At 42.4% G+C, this 19,748-nt stretch overlaps 1 protein-coding gene across 1 annotated transcript; it reads right to left on the reverse strand.

Moving 5' to 3' along the window:
• Nucleotides 1-6,733: 6,733 nt before the first annotated feature.
• Nucleotides 6,734-18,863, reverse strand: LOC139213231 (A disintegrin and metalloproteinase with thrombospondin motifs 15-like). Its single transcript, XM_070843884.1, has 8 exons — nt 17,733-18,863; nt 13,647-13,779; nt 13,355-13,522; nt 10,889-11,172; nt 10,595-10,772; nt 10,319-10,491; nt 9,369-9,544; nt 6,734-9,214 (listed from the first exon to the last, which is right to left on the reverse strand). Exons 1-8 carry the CDS (start codon nt 18,666-18,668, stop codon nt 8,422-8,424), a joined length of 2,841 nt encoding a protein of 946 aa, XP_070699985.1. The 5' UTR covers nt 18,669-18,863; the 3' UTR covers nt 6,734-8,421.
• Between the last annotated feature and the right edge of the window lie 885 nt (nt 18,864-19,748).

The raw sequence follows: 19,748 nt of genomic DNA on the forward strand, positions 1-19,748 counted from the left end.
CTTATATAACAGCTTGCCAGTGATTTATTTTATTACATGGACAGTGAGACTGCACAGGAACTAAGACCACTGCACAATAACCTTCCAACTAAAAGAAACACGTGCACACACTGGTGTCAACCAGAAGTCTGGTATCCCTAACACTTGTTTGATTTCTATTCGTCATCAAATATAAATACTTGACGTTGTCACTCACCACACTCAAAGGAGCACACACCTTAAGTTCACATCTCTCCTGAAGCTGAAACTAGAGGCTGGCACCATTGTTGGCTTGGTACTGATACCGCTGTAGATTATGTAAAATGCAAGTCAGCAGCTCTTTCTTTATAATGCCAGACTTAACATCAAAGGGAACGGGTCCATTCATTCCCACTGCAAGCAGGTAAAAGGCTGTTGTTTTCTGTAGTGTCTGGTGTCTGTAGCCTACTTGCGTGAGCCTAATCTCATGAACATCATGGATAGAGTCTAAAATGTCTGCATTGTGTAACCTGCTATCAAAGCTTTGCATTCAAAGCACTGACACTAAATGCTGGAGCTCAGAAAGTGGTCATTACTCGTCTTAAATGCTGGGAGATTTAGTAAATATTAAGCTCTGGCCAAAGGAATGTCCTCAGTGACCCTATCCTCACACAGACATGCCACAAAAACAAGCTCATGCTGAAGTCAGGGATTTATCTCTTTTTAGATCTTTAAAATACTCCTTGCCGCTGACTGTTTTCTGTCCTTCCTTATCAGCTGTGCTTTATGTTTTTTTCTTTAAGAAGCTATTAGAAACCAGACATTCAGATTGAGCACAAAAATGTTCACCTTTGCTCATAACGTTTAAAATACACAATGCAGACGATAATGAGAAAAAGTAGAGCAGGTTTTCTCATTTGCGCGACCTTCTTTGTCCCATTTATCCTCTTCCATTCAAGTAAGGTCGAAGGGGAGTGTTACAGTGACAGGTGACCAAACCATCTTTGTTAGGCTTGGAGCTGAGCCACAGTGCTGCAATCACACTGTGTCACCAAAGTCAACTGTTGCTGTGGTTCTGTGTCAACAGAGGTATCAGGAAGCTTTCCTGCAAAGTTTCCACATGACTAGAGTATGAATGTTTACATGAAAGTGCTAGTTACGAGCAAAATGGATCCCAGATTGAGACATTAATTATGAGGGACACATGGTCTTTCTCATCTAACTGTGGAAGAGAGTTAGATGAGAAAATTGATACCACCTTTATGTCTGTTCACTAAATATGAAGCTACTGGCAGCAACCATGGACTGTATAAAGAAAGTGGACGTACCGTGACGTCACCCATATGGACCGCTGTTTTGAAGCCGTGATTTTGGCATTTTGGGCGTCGCCATCTTAGTTGGTTTGGTTAAGTTTCAGCATGACTTACCTCTGATTGGTTAGTCACAAAGCAGTCCCACCCTAATGTATACCATGCTCATATACTCATTAGGAAAATGTTTACTAAGGTAATAAATCAAGTGAGAAGTAGGCTCATTTTCTCATACATTCACACTTTTTTTTTTGGGCAATCACCAGGCTTTTAGAAAGAATGCAAGTTTAAGGCGCTTCGGTACTGGCGTCACTTTTCAGACCCAGAAGCAATGTCCACTTCTATACAGTCTGTGGCAGCAACAAGTTAGCATAGCATACCTAACAATATCTGCCTGCCTGCACCTTTAAAATTCACTAATGAACACATTATATGTTGTTTGTTTGTGGTACAAATATTAAACAACAAATTGCCATTACGTGCCAGACTATTTCTTGCTCAGGGCCAGTTTCCCGACAACCAGCAGAGACTCCCGAACATTAACAAAGGTGGTCTTTGATACATTTGGATGGAGCAAATAGCTATTTCTGTTCCCTGTCTTTGTTCTAAGATCACTTAGCTGGTGAATGCTTTGTATTTAGCATACACAACATGACAGTGGCACTAATCTGCTCAACTTTTCCTTTAAGTTGTTTTTTTGCTGGATACTCAATTCAACAGGGCAACAGCGGATTAAATGTGTTGTGCTCAATAGCTTTTGGCCTGTTGATAATGTTGGGGGGCTAGCGAAGCCACAACCACACACTAAACCTGAATGTGTCAACAAAAAAAAAAAATGTGGCATGCTGTTTGACTCAGCCACATTAAGCTGAATCATTAGAATAGTTTTCCATGAGCAGAGGTCAGCTGTGGATCTGTGATCACTATTGTTTTCAGACAGATTCTGTTCCTGCTGCTGTCAGCAGACCTCCTCAGAGATGCGCATTAATGAGGCTGCTCATTGGGCCTTTCCATGCACCCATTCAGAATCACATGGACTGTGTACAAAGTACGTCTTTGAGAGTGGATATCTTTAAAATGGTCTGTGGTGTGCAGTCCATCTGACTCAGCAATAGCTGCAAAAACAAAAATGTGCTGCTGATTAGACAAGACGCCACATAGAAAACTTGTCACTGGGCTCCTTGCTCTAATTATTTCCAGAAACCCTCAGGTCTTAACCAGTTAATCATGGTTTCACTAATTAGTAGTGAGCCTTTTCTTGGTGGGGGAACTGTAAATAGTGACCAAAAGGATGTGGAGTTATGGTTATTTCTTTTTTTTAAAAAGAAAAAACAACAGGAAATACAATGATGCAGTGGTGCCTGGAACAGCTAGTTAAGATGTTAAGCCCTTGCAGCAATGGTGAGTGTAACGGGACTTATAAATAAAGTACACGCAGCCAAAGTCTTTGTCTACTCGTTGAGAGTTGTTCTGCATGCAGAAGCAGTTGGAGGTGCAGTGTTTAGCCCACGGACAAATAATAATTTCAAATAATTAAAACTTGGTATTTTGTGGTTTTGGCCGGTTATCATAACATTTGACTCACCAAAGAAATTTCTGAGACCTGGGAACCCGGCATCATTTCCACAAACAAGGCACCACTTTAGCCAGATTTTCTAAATCACTTTATTTGACAGTAAAATTAAAACACATTTAATATAAGGAAAACTGTGCATACTAATAGGCTAATTAAAGATGGAAAAGGTGACGCTCTATAAAATGTGATGGATGCTTTAAAAGGGTTTGGTCAAGAACTTTACTATTCTATATTATATACTATTTCTCTTTCAAATAAGTTCCCTAACTTTTTTAGTGATGTCACTATGTTCCTTAATTTCAGCAATGAACTTGATTATTGTACTCTACAAGCTACTATTACTGATTATTAACATTAATAGGAATCATGACCTACAAGACCCAGTTTGTATTTGTACTGTTTTTAGAGGGACCAAAGGCTAGGATTCTCACATTCATCTCTCTATTCATTTTCCCTCCCTCCTTCTTCTCCTCCTCCTCCTCCTACATTGGAGAATTCATGTTGCACCTTTTCCGATTTTCCATACAAATTTGTACTGTGATGTCACTCTAATGTGAATGTGTATTATATAAACTGCTCACTGTTTTAGAGACTGAAACCACTAATGGTTGGTACTAAGTTCAAATATAACAAGGGCCCCCCAATATATGAGATTTATTTTTCCAAATCAAAAACTTGACTTGAGAGAAGCTGGTGAAGCCAAACATTCTTTCTGATAAGGAGTCTGGCTCAATTAAAACCATCAAACCTGCAACGAGATATGACTGTAAACCCAGGCAAGAGGCAACTAGGGGAACAAATAAATATTTCCATTGGCTCCACTCCAAGTTTTCCTCTATCTGCTCTTATGTAGGTCAGACGATTCAGTCTTTTTTTGACATATCACTTCCTTCCCAAAAATGTCTGACACAAGACCTCCCATGCTAAAGTCTGACCTTTTTCTCAAAGTCGTCAGACACGCATAAGTCATCATGTTGGAATTGCACAATTCAAAATTTCCACCTTCTCACACACAGCTGCATTCTTGGACCGGTCATAGACACAGACAGGCAGAATGAGACCACATCAACCAGTGGAAAATATCTGTAGTTGCATGTCTGAAATGTTGACCGTGAAACAAATGCACGGCAAAGTAGAGTTTACAAGCTACAGTGAACTGCTACAAGGCATGCAGGCCACCCATCCCAGCCTACGGACTTACTGTAGCTGCAGATGTGAGAGCTGGTAATTAATGTGGATATTTCACAGACAGGAAGCAGAGACCATGGGCATACGTACTGGCACGTTTTATACTCCACACTTCATCTGCTTCCTCTCTTTCTTCTGTTAACTGTTTAATGCTGACCCTTGCTGTGCTGCTAAGCTTGCTACGCATGGATTCTGTCATGTTTGTCGCCCTAGCAGTGTTTTGGGGACAATCCTTTACATGACTGTGACCAAATAAAAGGCTTTAAGTGCTTTTAGCATTTTTTGTTTAAAGCAAAGCTTAACAACTGCTCATAATTTCAAGAGTAGTTTATGGACAAATATGGCTTTCTTATACTAAGATACTTTTTTATACTTATACTATACTAAGACATGCTTCTGAAATATTTGATATTTGAAATCGCATAAACCTCCTATAAGCTGTATGGGTAGGCCTACTGATTTGGCCAATGTTGTATGCAGTATACAAAAAAAAAATCTGCAGTATCCCAAAGATATGCAGATGTTGTACTTATTCAGAAACAATCTCCAATATGCACTGAACCAGTCTACCAGTCTGCTGTATAAACTGAGACGGTTTAGAGAGCTAGTAAACTTTCACTTGTTTCACCTCAGCAGTCGATTAAAATTTGTTGCAGAGGAAATATGAGGTGTGAAATAAGCTACCTAGCTGCAGAATATTCACTCATTGGATCTACATGGTCCAGTTTAAAAGTTTGTTCTGACTTTTGTAAAGCTGCTTCTTTGGCAGCTAGCCAATTAGTTTTGTATCATAATTTCACAAAGAGGCTAACATATAACATAGTTCGCCAACATTAGCTCGCAGTTTTCTGCACACAGCCTGTGGCTGTAATGTTACTGAACTTACAACACGTATAACTAAATGCCAAATGGTTTTCTTTCTTAATTTCCTTTTTCCAATTTTTATCAACATTATTGTATAATGTTGGATATCTTGCAATGTAGTATATCTGTGGTCAATTAGTTAAGCTATAGTCAAGCAAGCTGCTTTGCAAAACTGGCTAAAAATGGCATAGCATACTGTAAAATAAAGCGATTTAACAGTTTCATACTGAATACTACTACTGTGCTACTGTGAAAAGCATTATGCAGTATGAAGCGCATACAGTTACCGTTAACACATCAGCTAGATTCTGGACATTTGGACCTTTAGTTCACCATTGTTAACAATTGAGTTCGATAAACAGTTATTGAAGACGTAGCGAGGTAACATACTAACTGACCATTAACAAACTTGTTAGCTTAACACTAAGTTCACACAGTTAATTTAACAGACATATTTTTACTATGAACTCCATCCATCCATCCATTATCTATACCGCTTATCCGTCAGGGTCACGGGGGAGCTGGAGCCAATCCCTGCTGACTTCGGGTGAGAGGCAGGGTACACCCAGGACTGGTTGCCAGCCAGTGTTGCCAGGTGAGAAAGGTAGAATTATCGTACCACAGACTCGAAATTATCGTATTTTGGGGTAAATTATCGTAAACCCGTCATAACCAAAATAACAAGCTTACTGTTGCGCGATAGTCAAATATAGTTGTTCTATATGTGTTCAAAAGCGTCCTCATCCACTGCTGTGTGACTTCAGTACGGAATGAATCATTCACGGCACCGCAGCAGCTCCCACTTAGTTATGTTACACTAATGTGCCCCCCCATAAACAAATGACAGGTGGGAACTAATGAGCTAAATCATGAGGCCACCCACCATTAGGGAATTGACACAGCACTTTTTTGAGCCAATCATGCTCGTTATTCCGAGACCAACGTCACTTGTATCCAGGTGCTTGTAGCTCACGCTAAACCAATTACGATTGGTTGGAAATGTCACATGATAAGAGATGCCTTCAGAGTTCACAAAAACAGATTTGAGCAAGGCTGATTGGAACCACACGTTCACGAAAACTGTCAAATTATCGTAATTTTGGCCTTTTTTTGGATGGCAAAATTATCGTACAAATACGATAATTATCGTACACCTGGCAACACTGTTGCCAGCCAATCACAGGGCCACGTACAGAGACAAACAACCACTCACACTCACACCCACACCTACAGGCAATTTAGAGTTACCAATTAACCTAGCTTGCATGTCTTTTGGATTGTGGAAGGAAGCCAGAGTACCCGGAGAGAACCCACGCTAGCATGGGGAGAACATGCAAACTCCACACAGAAAGACCCCAGGTTCAAACTGGGATTCGAACCTGAAACCTTCTTGCTGTTCTTGCAACAGTGCTAACCACCACACCACCATGCTGCTACTATGAACTCCTATCTTGTAAATGTGTGTAAACTACTGCTCTTTAGTGGAGCAGTTTATACTCCAACAAAGGAGGTTTAATAGAAGTTTTGGTGCAACACAGTTCGTTAGCTACAATGGCTGCTTTCAGTTTTACACTCTGGCTCTCCATTCCCTCAGAGGTCAGGATGGCTGTCTGGTTGTCAAAGGCAAGAATCTGGCAAAAACATTTGCATGATCGTGGCAATTGAATAGGAATTGACAGCAAAATGTTGTTGTTTTAAATGCTAGTGTGACGAGGCATTGATATTACATTAAATCATTGCAGAACATAAAAATGCAGAATTAGTTGTAATTTTCCGTTAATGGCTTTATTTTTGGAATAAATATACTAATGTCAAAGACAAATACAAATGCCTGTGTAAAAAAAAAGATTAAAAAAATATTTACATTATTTTTTTTTGCACAGAGCTGAATAAATGTATACATAGTATACAACACAGCCCATGTAAGTCAAAGGTTTCTTTTGCTGTACAAAGTGCAAAAGCTGATAAAAATAAAAATAAAAATGATAATCCAACTAACACAGAATCTTTCCTGTAGTTGGATGTTGGACTGGACAATGTGGCCCCTTTAAGAAAGAAAAGAAGAATATAATGGATTACAGGATTTCATCAAGTTTGTAGAAAGAACAGTTTGGCTCAGGCTGTGGGGCCATGAACAAGGAGATCCAGGAAAAAACACATTCTGTACAGCATAACAGAAAACTTGCCAGGTTTTCTTACCCTCTGTGCTTTATTGTTTCATTGATAATATATTATCTATGGTAACTGTGCCAGACAGGCATGACTTAACATGGCTGAACACTATGAACTGAGAAGACAGTTGCTGTGGTCAAATGATAATGGAAATAAAGGAAGTTATCAAACATGCTGAACACAGGTTGTGTGTGTGTGTGTGTGTGTGTGTGTGTGTGTACGTGTGATATCAGGTCCATATCACAAATGAGCAGTGCATTGTTGGGTGCAGCCTGATGAAATCACTGAGCCAGCGGCCACAGCAGCTGACAGGGAGCAAACCACTGGCCTATTGTTTCCTGCCCTGCTTTGTTTTGTCAGATCTGTCGTGAAAGCCACCAGTGTGACTTCAGATTCTAGTTTAAACTGTTTCCATGACTGGTGCTGAGTGAGGTCTGCAGAAAATCTGTCTACAGCGCAGGTGATTTCTTCCTTCCTAGTTGTGAAGGAGAAATGCTGGCTGCATTGTTATTGTCTATTTCAGTGAAACATTTTAGAGTAAAACATGTTAAAAATGACACAGTGGTTATTACTGTAGAAATGTACTATCCTATGTAGTATCAACCTATAGCTTTTAACCATCGGATTTTAAAAATATATTTGGAGTGTATAAACAATGCAGCCACAGCACAGGACGCGTGTTAGAACAAGACTACATCTGTACGACCACACATATTATGTGATCGGTTTCATTTCTGTAGAGTTTAAAAGATTCCCTGAAAAAACATCTAAAAGATAACAGATGAAGATCACACATAATGTTGATCATTAAATGGATTGTCCTTCTCTGTGTAAAACATTGTGCAGCACACAGGCATTACATGTTAGTCCAGTTTGGAAAAAGTTATGCATTTCTATCCTGGTATATTAGTTTTTCGGAAAATGAGTGGGTTATTGTTTGGGCAAACGGATCTATTTGCAAGACTCAACTACAACTTTGAAACCTGTACAGTTCAAATATTATGACATGAAACAGGCTCCAGACTCAGAAGGTAAACTATATTGATTGCTTGCAAATGGGCATTCTGTATCTGCTGACAGTACAAGGGATTCAACAAAATTTTGTTTGACCTCTTATTATGTTATTTTGCCATCAGAATGAGACTTGGATAATGTCTTTTGAAGTCAGAGTGATGGCAGTGAAAAATATCCTCCAGCATTCATCCTGCGGCTTTAACTCTCCTGTCAATACTCTTCAATAGTCCAAGCAAGTGTCCCATGATGCAGGTGGAAAAATCTGCACATAGTTGCTGGTAGATTCAATTCAGTCCACTCGAAAAAACATAAAGATTTATAGTTTATAGGTTTTAGTCACTAGCAAGGCCTTATATTACAGAAGTCCAGCTCCTGTGGCTTGCGTACGCTAGTGCAGTGGTCCCTTGGGAGCGGATGCCCAGCTTGGTTTTTGCAGTGCAGTGGTCGTCTCTTGAAGCCCTTCCCACAGGTTCTGGAGCAAGGCGACCACTGCCCAATATGCCACTCGGGACATGGGTCTCCACAAACCCTGGTGGCTGCGGGTCTTTGTGAAGGATCACACTCCAACCCTGGCTTCCCGTCTGGTCTCAGACACTGCACCATCCTCCTCTGAATCCCACTGCCACAGGTCACAGAGCACCTGTCCCAACCTGAGGATATCCATTTCCCAAGAGCAGGATCCTCTTTGCTATAAGACTTCTTCAGGGTTTCTCCTCCCTTGTCCTTGACACCATCCTCAGCCAGGACACTGTTGGGAGAGTTTACACGCCCGTCCTTCTTCAGAGCCTTGTCCTCTTTGGTCTGGCGTGCGAGGTAGAAGGAGTAGCGGATGCGTGGAGGCGTCATCTTGCCCGCACACAGCACCTCCACAGTCAGGGCTTCTCCCAAAGGCTTCACGCCCTGCAGCGTCTCTGAGAGGCCTGCTGTGCCGCTGTAGCGCAGCAGACTGCTCTTTACAATGATATCCCTCTCTCCAGCTGACACCACGTAGTTCCCATTGAGCAGGTAATGGCCCTCACTGTTCTTCACAGCCAAATAGTTGTCGTCACTCATCATTCCCTTGTAGCCTCGCTGACGGATGTCTATGTTGGCTGCGCCCACTGGCAACATGACCACAAAGTTGTAGCCGTGCCTGCATGCCAAAACATATTACAGTCAATGTCAATGGGAGCTTATAATAGTGGAGTGAAGTTGATAATACTAGCATGTTGAAGTAAAGAGGGAAATAGAATGACGTAAGCAAGATTCTCCAAAGGCTTCCTCGTGAAGGTGTGGGTTTTACTTACAAAGGCTTTGTGAAGAGTCCTGACACCTTCTTGCAGCCCTTGTTATCACCTCCGCAGATTCCACACTTATCAAACTTCTTGTTGGAGCCAATTTTCCCATCACAGCCAGCCTTAATGCACTTTCCTTGGACACACACTCCTGTGGAGTCTGGGGAGCATGGAGTACCATCTACAACCTGGAGTGCGCAAACATACTTAAGGGTTAGATTTTCAGTACAGAATCAAAAATCTTTAGTCACAGTAGGCAAACACAACAGAGCATCCAACGAACAATGCATTCCACATAACAATCCCTGTGAGTTTGTGCAGCTTCATATTTTGAATCCAGGTTATTCAAATACTCAAGTAAAAATTCATTTTATTACGCATAAACATTAACTGCAGCCATTTCCTGTTGACAAGAAAATTTCATGTAAGGTGCCAAGATGTTGTAAGATCCTGTATGTTCTCTCGTGAACAATAACTGATGTTCACTTCATGTGGTTGCGAGCACCCTGAAACAGACATATTTTCCATACAAACATACATCTGATACCAAATGAGCCAAACTGCAGCTCAAATTTTGAACTAAAATGAACACACAAAGAACTTTAAACTCGTTTTTGGTTGAAAGTCGTGACTCTGTGGAAAAACATCCAGCTGCACGGTGATTCAGAGCTACGTGTCCCCTGAGTGCCCTTATCTACTCCTCCTATGCTGGTATGATGGAGTGAAGTGTTAACTCTGTCTCACTGCTGCAAAAGCTCACTCCACACCCTGCTATCTCAAAGAGCTAAAATGTCCTCCTCTCCTTCATTCCTTCCTTCACTCTTTGCGCTCAGACCAGAGGCAGCTGGCTGACACAGATTCACGTCCTCCCACATGGCTCATTATCATTTTGGCCTCGTAGCTCAAAATCTATCCTTAATTTATTCAGACTTTTGTCTGATCACCAATCAGATTATCTTTACCTTGGGTGCCAGGACGTAGAAGTAGCCAGTGCCGTTAGCCCTGCAGATGAGTTTGCACCTGTCATCGGTGGACACTCCAGAGTACTTGGGTACCCACACCACAGAGGGCGCGATGCGGTTACTGTTGAAACTGCGGCCACTACTCTCACACTGCTCCTCACGATAAGTCTTACCTACACAGAGGAGAGGGAGGGAGGGTACAGGAGGTGAGAGGTGGGAACGCTCTAGGGGGAAAAATGTCATTGGACATAGTTGTCTGTTTTGAACGACTTGTACCTGTGTCAGGGCAGCGGTTCAAGTTGCAGGAGCGGTATTTGACCCGAACCCCTTGGCAGTATTTACCCCCATTTGATGGAACTGGGTTGTTACACTCTCTTTTAGACAGTTGGACACCGCCTCCACATGTGCGTGAGCAGGAACCAAATGGGCCCCACTTACCCCAGCGGCCATCAACCTGAAAATACATAAACCAGTGGCAAATTGCAGAAAGTATAACACAAAAACCTTCCATAATCAAAGCCTAGTTAAGATATGTTGGCGCCAAGAACTCAGCCGTTCTGTGAGCATTACCTTCACATTTTGGACTTGTTTGTCAGAGCAGATCCCTCTGTCGCAGACCTGGTCGTCCCCACAGCGAGTGCCGTCTGCCCAGGGGAAGTGCCGAGTCATACACACTAAATGGCCATTGGATTTTCCTGTGCACCACAGACGGCCGCATGGTGGCTGCATAAAGGGACAGGGCTTGGACCCCTCTCCAAATGCAAGCTCACACTGACGGTCGAGGCTGTAGGATCCTCCTGGCATCACGTCTGGGAGGACCAGCGGTTTCAGAGGCTGGTCGAGCAAACATTCCCCTAGAAGAGGGGAATAAATTGCACCCATTTATTAAAGATGGAAGTTCCAACATGTCACCAAAATCATGGAAAACAATGCATTCTGTACTTATGCATCAATATTTCCACTATGCTTCTCATTAAATGCATGTATGTATCGTGGGTGGGATTGTGGGTTGGGGGCTGTAACCAGCCATTACTCTTGTGATTTGGGTTCTTTGAAGTAAAAGTAGAGCTTGAAGCAGTGCATGCAGTGTATGCCACACACAGACACATTCACATAAACATGCACGAGTGCCCAACACACAGCCCCTCCTACCTCTATCCCTAAAAACCCACAAGCTCTCCCATCTTTAATCCCACCCATGTTGCCTTGATGGCCATGATGACTTGGGGGGAGCTATAATAGAGTAATCATTAACCTTTGCATTTGAGCATTTTAACAAAATGGCATGCAGCTAGCAAGCAGTGCAAAGGTCAAATGCATGAACTCCATTCACAATAAATGGCACCCTGACACCTTTCCAGGAATTGGCTAATAATAGGAAGTTTAACGAGCAGGTGCTCGAAAACATGAAAGATCAACGTCAGTGGATGAGAGGGTTTCCAGGAGGAAGTTTTCATCACTCAGAAACACACAGCTTCTCACCCTCATGGGGAATTTACACACTCAAAACAAGTCATTTGCACTGGGGAAAAACTAGGTTCACTTACTGTGAGCAGTTTCTTATACCATTCGTGTTGTGGTGGATTAACAACAGATAATGAGGCCGTGAGTGAATGAGCTGTAACTGGTGGCAATTTTCTTTCCTCCCATTTCACCGCAAATTTGGCAGAAGATACACACTGATTAGCTGATAGTACAATACTATATAAACAAACCACCATACACTGAAGCTGAACCTCACCTCTTCCTTCCTACTCTCTCTCCAAAGAGCGATCGTTGACAACAATAGCTGGTATTGTGAGAAATTAACAGGTTACAAATGATTTTGGGTGCAGCACTGCAAGAAAACTGCCTCACACACATGTGGCAACATGTTTTTTTTTCCCCCCACTGCTTTTTGAAGTCTAGATTTATGACAGGCGCCCAGGAGAAACCAGGTTACAACATTGTTAGGTAGAAATCACTCTCTGTCAAGTCAAAAATGTTCTTCTACTTCTCCCTCTGGACCAGTTTGTGTTCTTTTGTTCTCAGACCATCTCTAAAATGGACACAGAAAGAAGCAAAAAAGTTTGTCTATTTGGAGAAAACCTGTATGGGAAACATTGGGCAGATACACCTCTCTGTCCAAACCACTGTGGTGACTCTCCCCAGAACAAGCCCTCTAATTTTGGACAGATGTGGGGGCAGTTTTAAAACAAACGTTTAGCATTGCTCCAAGGCCAAGTCCTGTGGTCTGGCCTGCTTGGCAAACACACTGCATCCAACTGAATACACTTATTTTTTGGCTTTTGCCAGTGTTCTCTATGAGCATAATATTATAAAAGTTTAGGTAGATGTCACATTTGAAGCGTGAATGGAGCTGAAACTCAATCATGTTCTCAGTTGCATTTACCCCAAATGATTGAAGTCATTTTGCAAATCAAAAGGCCGTTAGCCCAGAAAAACTGAGTTAAACTGAGAAAATGTCAAAAAAAAAACTTGCGCCTCTTCAGCAACTGCATGAAGTCATATTCTAATCCACTGACAAATGGAACCATGAAGGCTCTGATCATATGAATTAAACAGTGAGTAAGTACACTCCTGATGTGATCAACACCTAATTACATGTTTATTAAACACTGTTAGTGGCCTTAACATCCCCCAAAAGAGTCCTCCACGGATTTAGTATTGCTCTCCTATAACATTATCAGACTCAGAATGGACAGTTGACAAGAACTCATCAAAATCAATGCAGCGGAACCGGATATTTCATTTTTTCACACATTCAGTTTCACAGCCCCTACCACTGTTGACTCAAGTGGCATCACTTGAGGACATTAATCAGATTTCACACGGCTCTGTCTGGAGCCACAAAAAGCTTCATACAATGTTTTTCACATATGCAGTAGTACTCCCCATGACTCGAAACAGACTTTGATGTATAAAATCTCTTTAATAACGCTTTCTGTCTGTCCTCACTATGGGTTCACACCTCTTCAAAAACACTATGAGGCTGTTTGTAGTCAAACATGGGGGTCAGGGGTCGTGGAAACTCACCGTGCCCGCTGTCCAGGAATTCAGTGATGATGGCAGCACTGCAGGGGGACCAGGGACTGGTGCGGTTGATCTGAATGAGAGTGGGAGACATCATGTGGTTGTCCTGCAGTTTCCCAAACACGTCCTCACAGGCCTTCACGTTGTCATGTGGCATGTTAAACACGTGTCCTGTTGAGAGGGAACAAGATGTCGGATGTCCTTCGTGAATAAGAAACGTTTTTATGCACTCAAGCTATAGGAAACATAACGGTAAGAATGTGTACTGAGTGATGGATGTGTTGGCAGGGCTCACCAAGCTCATGTGCAGTGGTGAAGGCTGAAGGCAGACCGTCGTCCTCGATCACAGAGCAGCTCCTCTTGGGGTCACACATGGTGCCAACATCTGCCATGCCAAGTGTGTCACAGGTGGAGGCTCCGCACAGGTCCTGGACAAAAAATAAAACTTCGTATTAGTACATCTGAGTAGGGCAGAGCTAAAGAAAAAGCCAGCAGGATAAACTGGAGTTCTTTAAATGCCTTAAAGAACTCCAGTTTATTACAGCTTGTCGTTCATTTCTGTTATGATAACATCATAATCTAGTTGGAGCACACATTTTTGGGGGCACATTTGGGTAATTATTTTACAATCTGCTTTTGTTTTTTTCTCCCAAATATGTTGGCTAACCCAGCGACTGTCTGACTCCTCTTTAGTGATGTGACTTTGTTTCCAAACCTCAGATAATTACTTGGGGAGTGCAGTGGTATTAATACCAGTAGTATAGCAACGAGGGTCAAAACTACAAAAATTAAGACCCAGGTTAAAGCAAAGCGGAATTATCCTTTTAACTGTTTTGTTGTCATTACAGTAAGATTTGCTTTCTAGTGATTGGAAAAAAGGCTTGATAGTGTTGAGCAAGGCTTTCCACCACCCAGTCTTTAAGTGTTTTTAGTGGGCAACAGTGTTTAGAGCACACCTTTTTTCTATGAGGTAATGTAACTGTCCCCAATCACAACATTTCCATGCCAGAGCAGAGTTTCCAGATGACCTATTTCTCCACCACAAACCCAATTTAAAACCCAATCTTAGCGAGCATCCATTTGGAGCTGAACCTCCTAATCACAGGACAACTTCGGCAGTAACCGCCACAGAGAACCGCCCATCTGCCTGGCTCCTAAACAGAACTGTCTCTACGTACCCAAAAACAGAAAACCAGCAGTGGTCAGCTTTTACAGATAAAGCACAGCACTGGTTTAATGTCACACAGCCCCTACAATCCTCTGGTGCACTGAATGCACACGCAAAACACATAAAACACAGTGCCAAGTGAAGACCTTGAGTGCTATGACAAATCATTCCTAGAATAAACCACAAAACCACAATTGTTGGCCAGTGGAAATCTAGTCCAGATGTGCTCATGTGCAGATGACATCTGAACGTTTGGGCCATATATGAGCAAAAACTAAAGACTGCAAGACAAACAGAGAGAAGAAGCAGCAGAGTCAATGAGTTTGTTCTTTGCTATGACCTACTTCCCACATCTGTCATCTATCTTTGCATTTTTGTGTGTTTCTGCAATTTAAAGACAATTTGCAAGTTATGTCAGCAAAGAAATATCCCCATTTTATTTTGTATACAAATTTCCTTGCATTTAACTACCATCTGGTCCATTACAGTTTGTGTTTTGGGTGCAGTATTCATAACTATCATGTTGCTCTGAGTTTCCGTTAGGACTTTCTCAATAAAAGACGGGAAGGAGTGGAAAAGGGTCTGATACAGCAGTATCACAGACATGGTTTATTACATCCGCACATATCTGGATGTACTCTATTCTTTCTCAGCCCATTATCTATCATGCAAACACGCTGTGACTCAAAGCACAACCACCTTTCCCTCTCCCAAGGGAAATATAAATACGTCAGATTTACAGTTAGATTTAGTCTTGTGCAGACGGGCTGCTCGCATACAATGAACTTTCTGTGTAACTTAATGAACTGAGTAAACAGTCTTTACATAACAATCATGTTGGCTAAAGAGTTTAAAGGCAACCACAGTTGCCCCTGGACAACACTGAGTTGGTCTTCATAAAACTTGCAAATTACACTGTGGGCTTTTAAACAGCAGACAATGGACGTGCCTTAAGTGGCCATTGAGAGCCATGGTAAACCAAAACAATACCAATGACTAAACTGACTAATACTGAGTCATGGATCATCAGAAGATGGTCTGTTGTCTGAGTTTTTGACCTTTGTGCTGCGCACAGTGCTCTATTATCAGCAGACACCTTGTTTGATATCTGAAGTGTAAAATATTCTCCAAGTACCATGAGTCTGAGGGGGGTGAATTTGTTTCTACACATGCTAAAAGCCTGGTCAAAATTTGTGTCAGTCAGATTTGAACAAACACCTGGACGTGTAAATTCATGATATTATTCATGTAGTATACCAGAGTACTTGATGCATTTAGTTCCTGGATGTTTTGGGCATGAAGTTGCATTTTGCTTCATGAAGGAGAGTTGATTCTGATAGATTTTTAATTATATCTATTCATGAATAAAGCTGAAATGTCATTGTTCGATGCATGTAAAGTGAAAGTGAAATGATAATACATGCATATATGCTGTAGGTTCCTGCTGGTGTGCCTGCACAGAAGCTTGCTGTGACGGATGGTGATAAATGAGGTGTAAACATATACTTTTGTGCATTTTTGTATACATTTGTTGTACACTATTGTGATGCCCTGTACTCTTACGCTGTAACAAATATTTGCCCATTCACTGCCAGTTTTTCTTGCACAGTTTAGGCAAGAAATTCCATCAGCGGGAAACTGTTTTTCACACATAAGGGTTGGACGCATTTCCTTTATTTGACCAATAGTTTGGTAAATGCAGCTGCTTCTGAAATACTGTGTTTGTTACAGTTAGTCAAACCTGTGATCTAAGCAGCGTAGGTAGCTCATTCTGCCCAACATAATGTCAACTCAAACAGTGACTGAATCCCTCGATTTGTGTCTTTCTGCTTTATATAGCAGATTACAGCCACATGACTCACTGTCTGTACAGTTAAATGGGGTCATCTAAACTGACTACGGAGTTTATAACATCAACTCTGCACGTGGAGCCAAAACAGGGTAACGCCCTAGATTTTGCATCTGGACTACTTTTATGGAAAATACAGCCAATCTTGACGTGTCATGACATAAATAAGAAGAGCATACTGTACATACGTGAGAGCCTTACAGCAAAAAGGGTGAACGAGAGAGGGAGCATATGAAAGAGTGAAAAATGTGTTGTGGAGATGCAGCAGTGCAGACTGACTGCAGCTGTGCAGAACTGCCCCTCTGGAGCAACTTGTTATAGACTAGGTGGGGCAGAAACATGGAGGGGTGTCACATCTCTGACATACGCGTAGGAAATCCCCCCCGCCTCCACCTCCTAGATCACTCCCCCCTCCCTCCATCTCTCCCATAAGGGGCCTGTTTAATGATGAGCAGGCAGGGTGGTGGGTAGGGCTGGAAAGCCCACAGCTGGAGGAAGAATGAGAACGGCTGAGAGAAACAAGACACTTCCGATTAGTGCATCCCTGAGGCCACTGCGGTTCTTTACGTTTGGCAAAGTCATGGATAAAACAAGCATGTCGTATCATGTTAATGACACTGGCCAAAGGTAATTCAGCACCTTATGATGTTATGTTTGATTGTTTTAATTCTGGCCATGTTGGCTTTTTGCATCTGCAGATGACGCTTTGACTTCAGACTGAACAATGTCCAAACATTATCTTTCTCAGTAGTTCAATGTGTATCCAAACATGTATCGAACTGAAATCAAAGTTGCCAAATTCCACAAAGTAGACAGCTCATGATAGATCAGTAGGTTAAAAACTGACCAATGAATGTGAGCAATTACTTCATCTCTGACCCTGTGTCAGCTGCCAAGTATTTGGGAGTGCAGAGAGAAATCAGAGGTGCGTTCCAAGTCTGTAAAACTTCCCTCCAAGGATCCCTGAAGAGCAATCGAGACTATCGCTCTGTTCAGCTCAAGTGATTTCCCTTGTGACCCAGCCTCAGAGTCAAAGCTGTGATGGCTCTGGTGGACTGGATACTCACTGAGCTCCCTGAGTTCACCAGAGGTGGAGAGAGTGAACCAATGAACTGAGACAGCAGGCGCAGGTTGAGAGGAAGCCTGTCATGTAAAGTCTGCAGCATATGATGAGGTTCATCTCTTACCAAACAAACACAATCCTTGAGCCAAGACACTGTGGATTCTTTTCTTATTCTAAAACATATCAAGATACAATAATATGTCGGCTAAGAAAAATCATCAGACTTTACACATTATAAAATATCACATTCTCCCCTGTTGCCTCCGACTCTGTATTGTGAACTCAAGTAAAGCACTTTTACCTGTCTAGTGAACAGAATTGCCGTGTCCCAGTACTCCGGATGCTTGTCGTTGTTCTTGTTCATCTTTTTTTGCCAGGTGCAAAAGTTTCTCAGCGTCATGGCTGCGTTCCCGGACACCTTAGGTCCTTTGTCCTCCTCGGTCATAACCACGATCTTCACGATTACGATGCTGATGGAGTTAAGGATGCTGGGGTGTTTGTAGAGCCTCGCCGCCACTGACATCAGCGTCAAGAGGTAGTGTTTTAAGTCATCCCCGTGGAACTGCGCCATGGACTCGTCCGCCACCACGAGCGTCTCCACGTACCTGGGGACCGAGGCGAACCTTTTGGCTCTCCCCATCCTCCTCAGCATCGTTTCGGTCACATTGCCGTGATCTTTTACTCGCTTGTATTTCTCCAACGATTGCGCAACCTGGAGACTTATGTCGCTGTCCACTCCGCACCTAGAAGTCGAATTGATCTTCAGGTTGTTGCTGGTTCTGCGCCGGATGATGTGCGCGCTTTCTGCGCTTCTGGTGTCATTTAGCAGCGGACTGATAAAATATTCCCAGCCTTGGAAGCCGAATGCCCCTTGTAAACCCTTACAGAGGCTCAAAGCAGCGTAAGAATAGCGGTCAGCATTCACATATCCGGAGTAAAAACACCGGCTCAGGTCAGCGGAGGCGTCGGTGATGGAGAGCCGGAATGTGTCTTGGTTAAAAATGGAAGGTGCAATGAAATTAGAGTCCAGATGTAAATCAATCACAAATTCCTGCTGGAAAGCTCGTATTTTTAGGACACGTTTTCCATTCAGGATATCCACGTCGTTGTCAAAATCCCTCCTGTCATGGTTGTGGTTATCCAATCTAATCGGGAAGCACAGTTCACTTTCCATGCAACGGACCAGTTTTGAGAGTGAGACCACAAAGTAGAGGAGAAAAGTTGTTCTGATAAACATGACGATGCTTGCATTCAATAAAGAATGCAATGGACAACAGAGAAGACAAAACGATATGGAATCTGCAAGCTCAGTGGAAGCGGTGAGAGCCACTGATCAGGATGAAGAGCATGATCCTGTGCGCAGGACTCTAAAACAGTGCAGGTCGTTCAAGTCCACTCAGTGCAAACTCCTCCTGGTCATGACCCATTCCCATTCTCCACCTGTGTGTGCTGAGTCGACTGTTGCCTTCTGTGGACTTTATACATTTTCGTCATGTGTAAAAATATGGAAACTCAATCTCTCTTTTGGAGGGGGTGGGGGGGCAGTCTTTGGAGGCGCCCATTGGATGCGCGACTCAGCTCAAGACTGTTTCTGCGGCCACTTGAAACTCAGAAAACAGCAGGCCTACCATCATGTCCTCACACACTGTGATGAATTATCACATGGGCTGAGATCCTGCTTGTCTCCTCATGATCTGCAGACCCCCATCAAATCATTGACACTTGAGGCCACATTGCGGAGTTGCAATTAATGCATTAATTATGTTGAGCAGATATATGTCCTCTATTCCTGATGTTAATATGTAGGTAAGAAGGATGCTTTAATAACACTTGACAAACATTGCATCTTAAATCAGTCATCAGGGCGGTGCAGGAATATTACACAGATATTAAAATAAGGTGATCATGACAGTAGCTGCTATAATATTGCAGTTTAAATCCTGTTGAGGAATGTCAGGCTGCTGTGACACAACTTTAGTGACATGGTCAGTTCTGTTTCTCTGCCTAACTCGTGTACGACACCTGGTGGACAACAATTGGACTGGCATCCTTCAATTTCAAGGTTGACTCTAGTCTGATAACCACTGTTAGATCTGTCCTGTAATGCAATGACACAAGTGCATGTCAGTGGTGGAGAGTAACTAAGTACATTTACTCAAGTACTGTCCTTTGGTACAGCAGTTTTTCTTGTAGTTGAGGATTTCTGTATAATGCAGATATGTACTTCTCTGATGGATATTTTTACTCAGCTCTTGCTTCTAATTACTTTGCATATCACAACTTTATTTACAGAACATATGTGCGGCCTTTAAAATGT

Source organism: Pempheris klunzingeri, chromosome 14 (assembly GCF_042242105.1).
Source record: "Pempheris klunzingeri isolate RE-2024b chromosome 14, fPemKlu1.hap1, whole genome shotgun sequence".
Taxonomy (NCBI): Eukaryota; Metazoa; Chordata; class Actinopteri; order Acropomatiformes; family Pempheridae; genus Pempheris; species Pempheris klunzingeri.

Coding starts and splice junctions, on each gene's coding strand:
- LOC139213231 (XM_070843884.1), bottom strand. CDS start 18,668: ATGTTTATCAGAACAACTTTTCTCCTCTACTTTGTGGTCTCACTCTCA. Junction 13,523..13,646: donor CACCACTGCACATGAGCTTG/GTGAGCCCTGCC, acceptor CCCTCTCAACAG/GACACGTGTTTAACATGCCA. Junction 9,215..9,368: donor GGACTCTTCACAAAGCCTTT/GTAAGTAAAACC, acceptor TTTGGCATGCAG/GCACGGCTACAACTTTGTGG.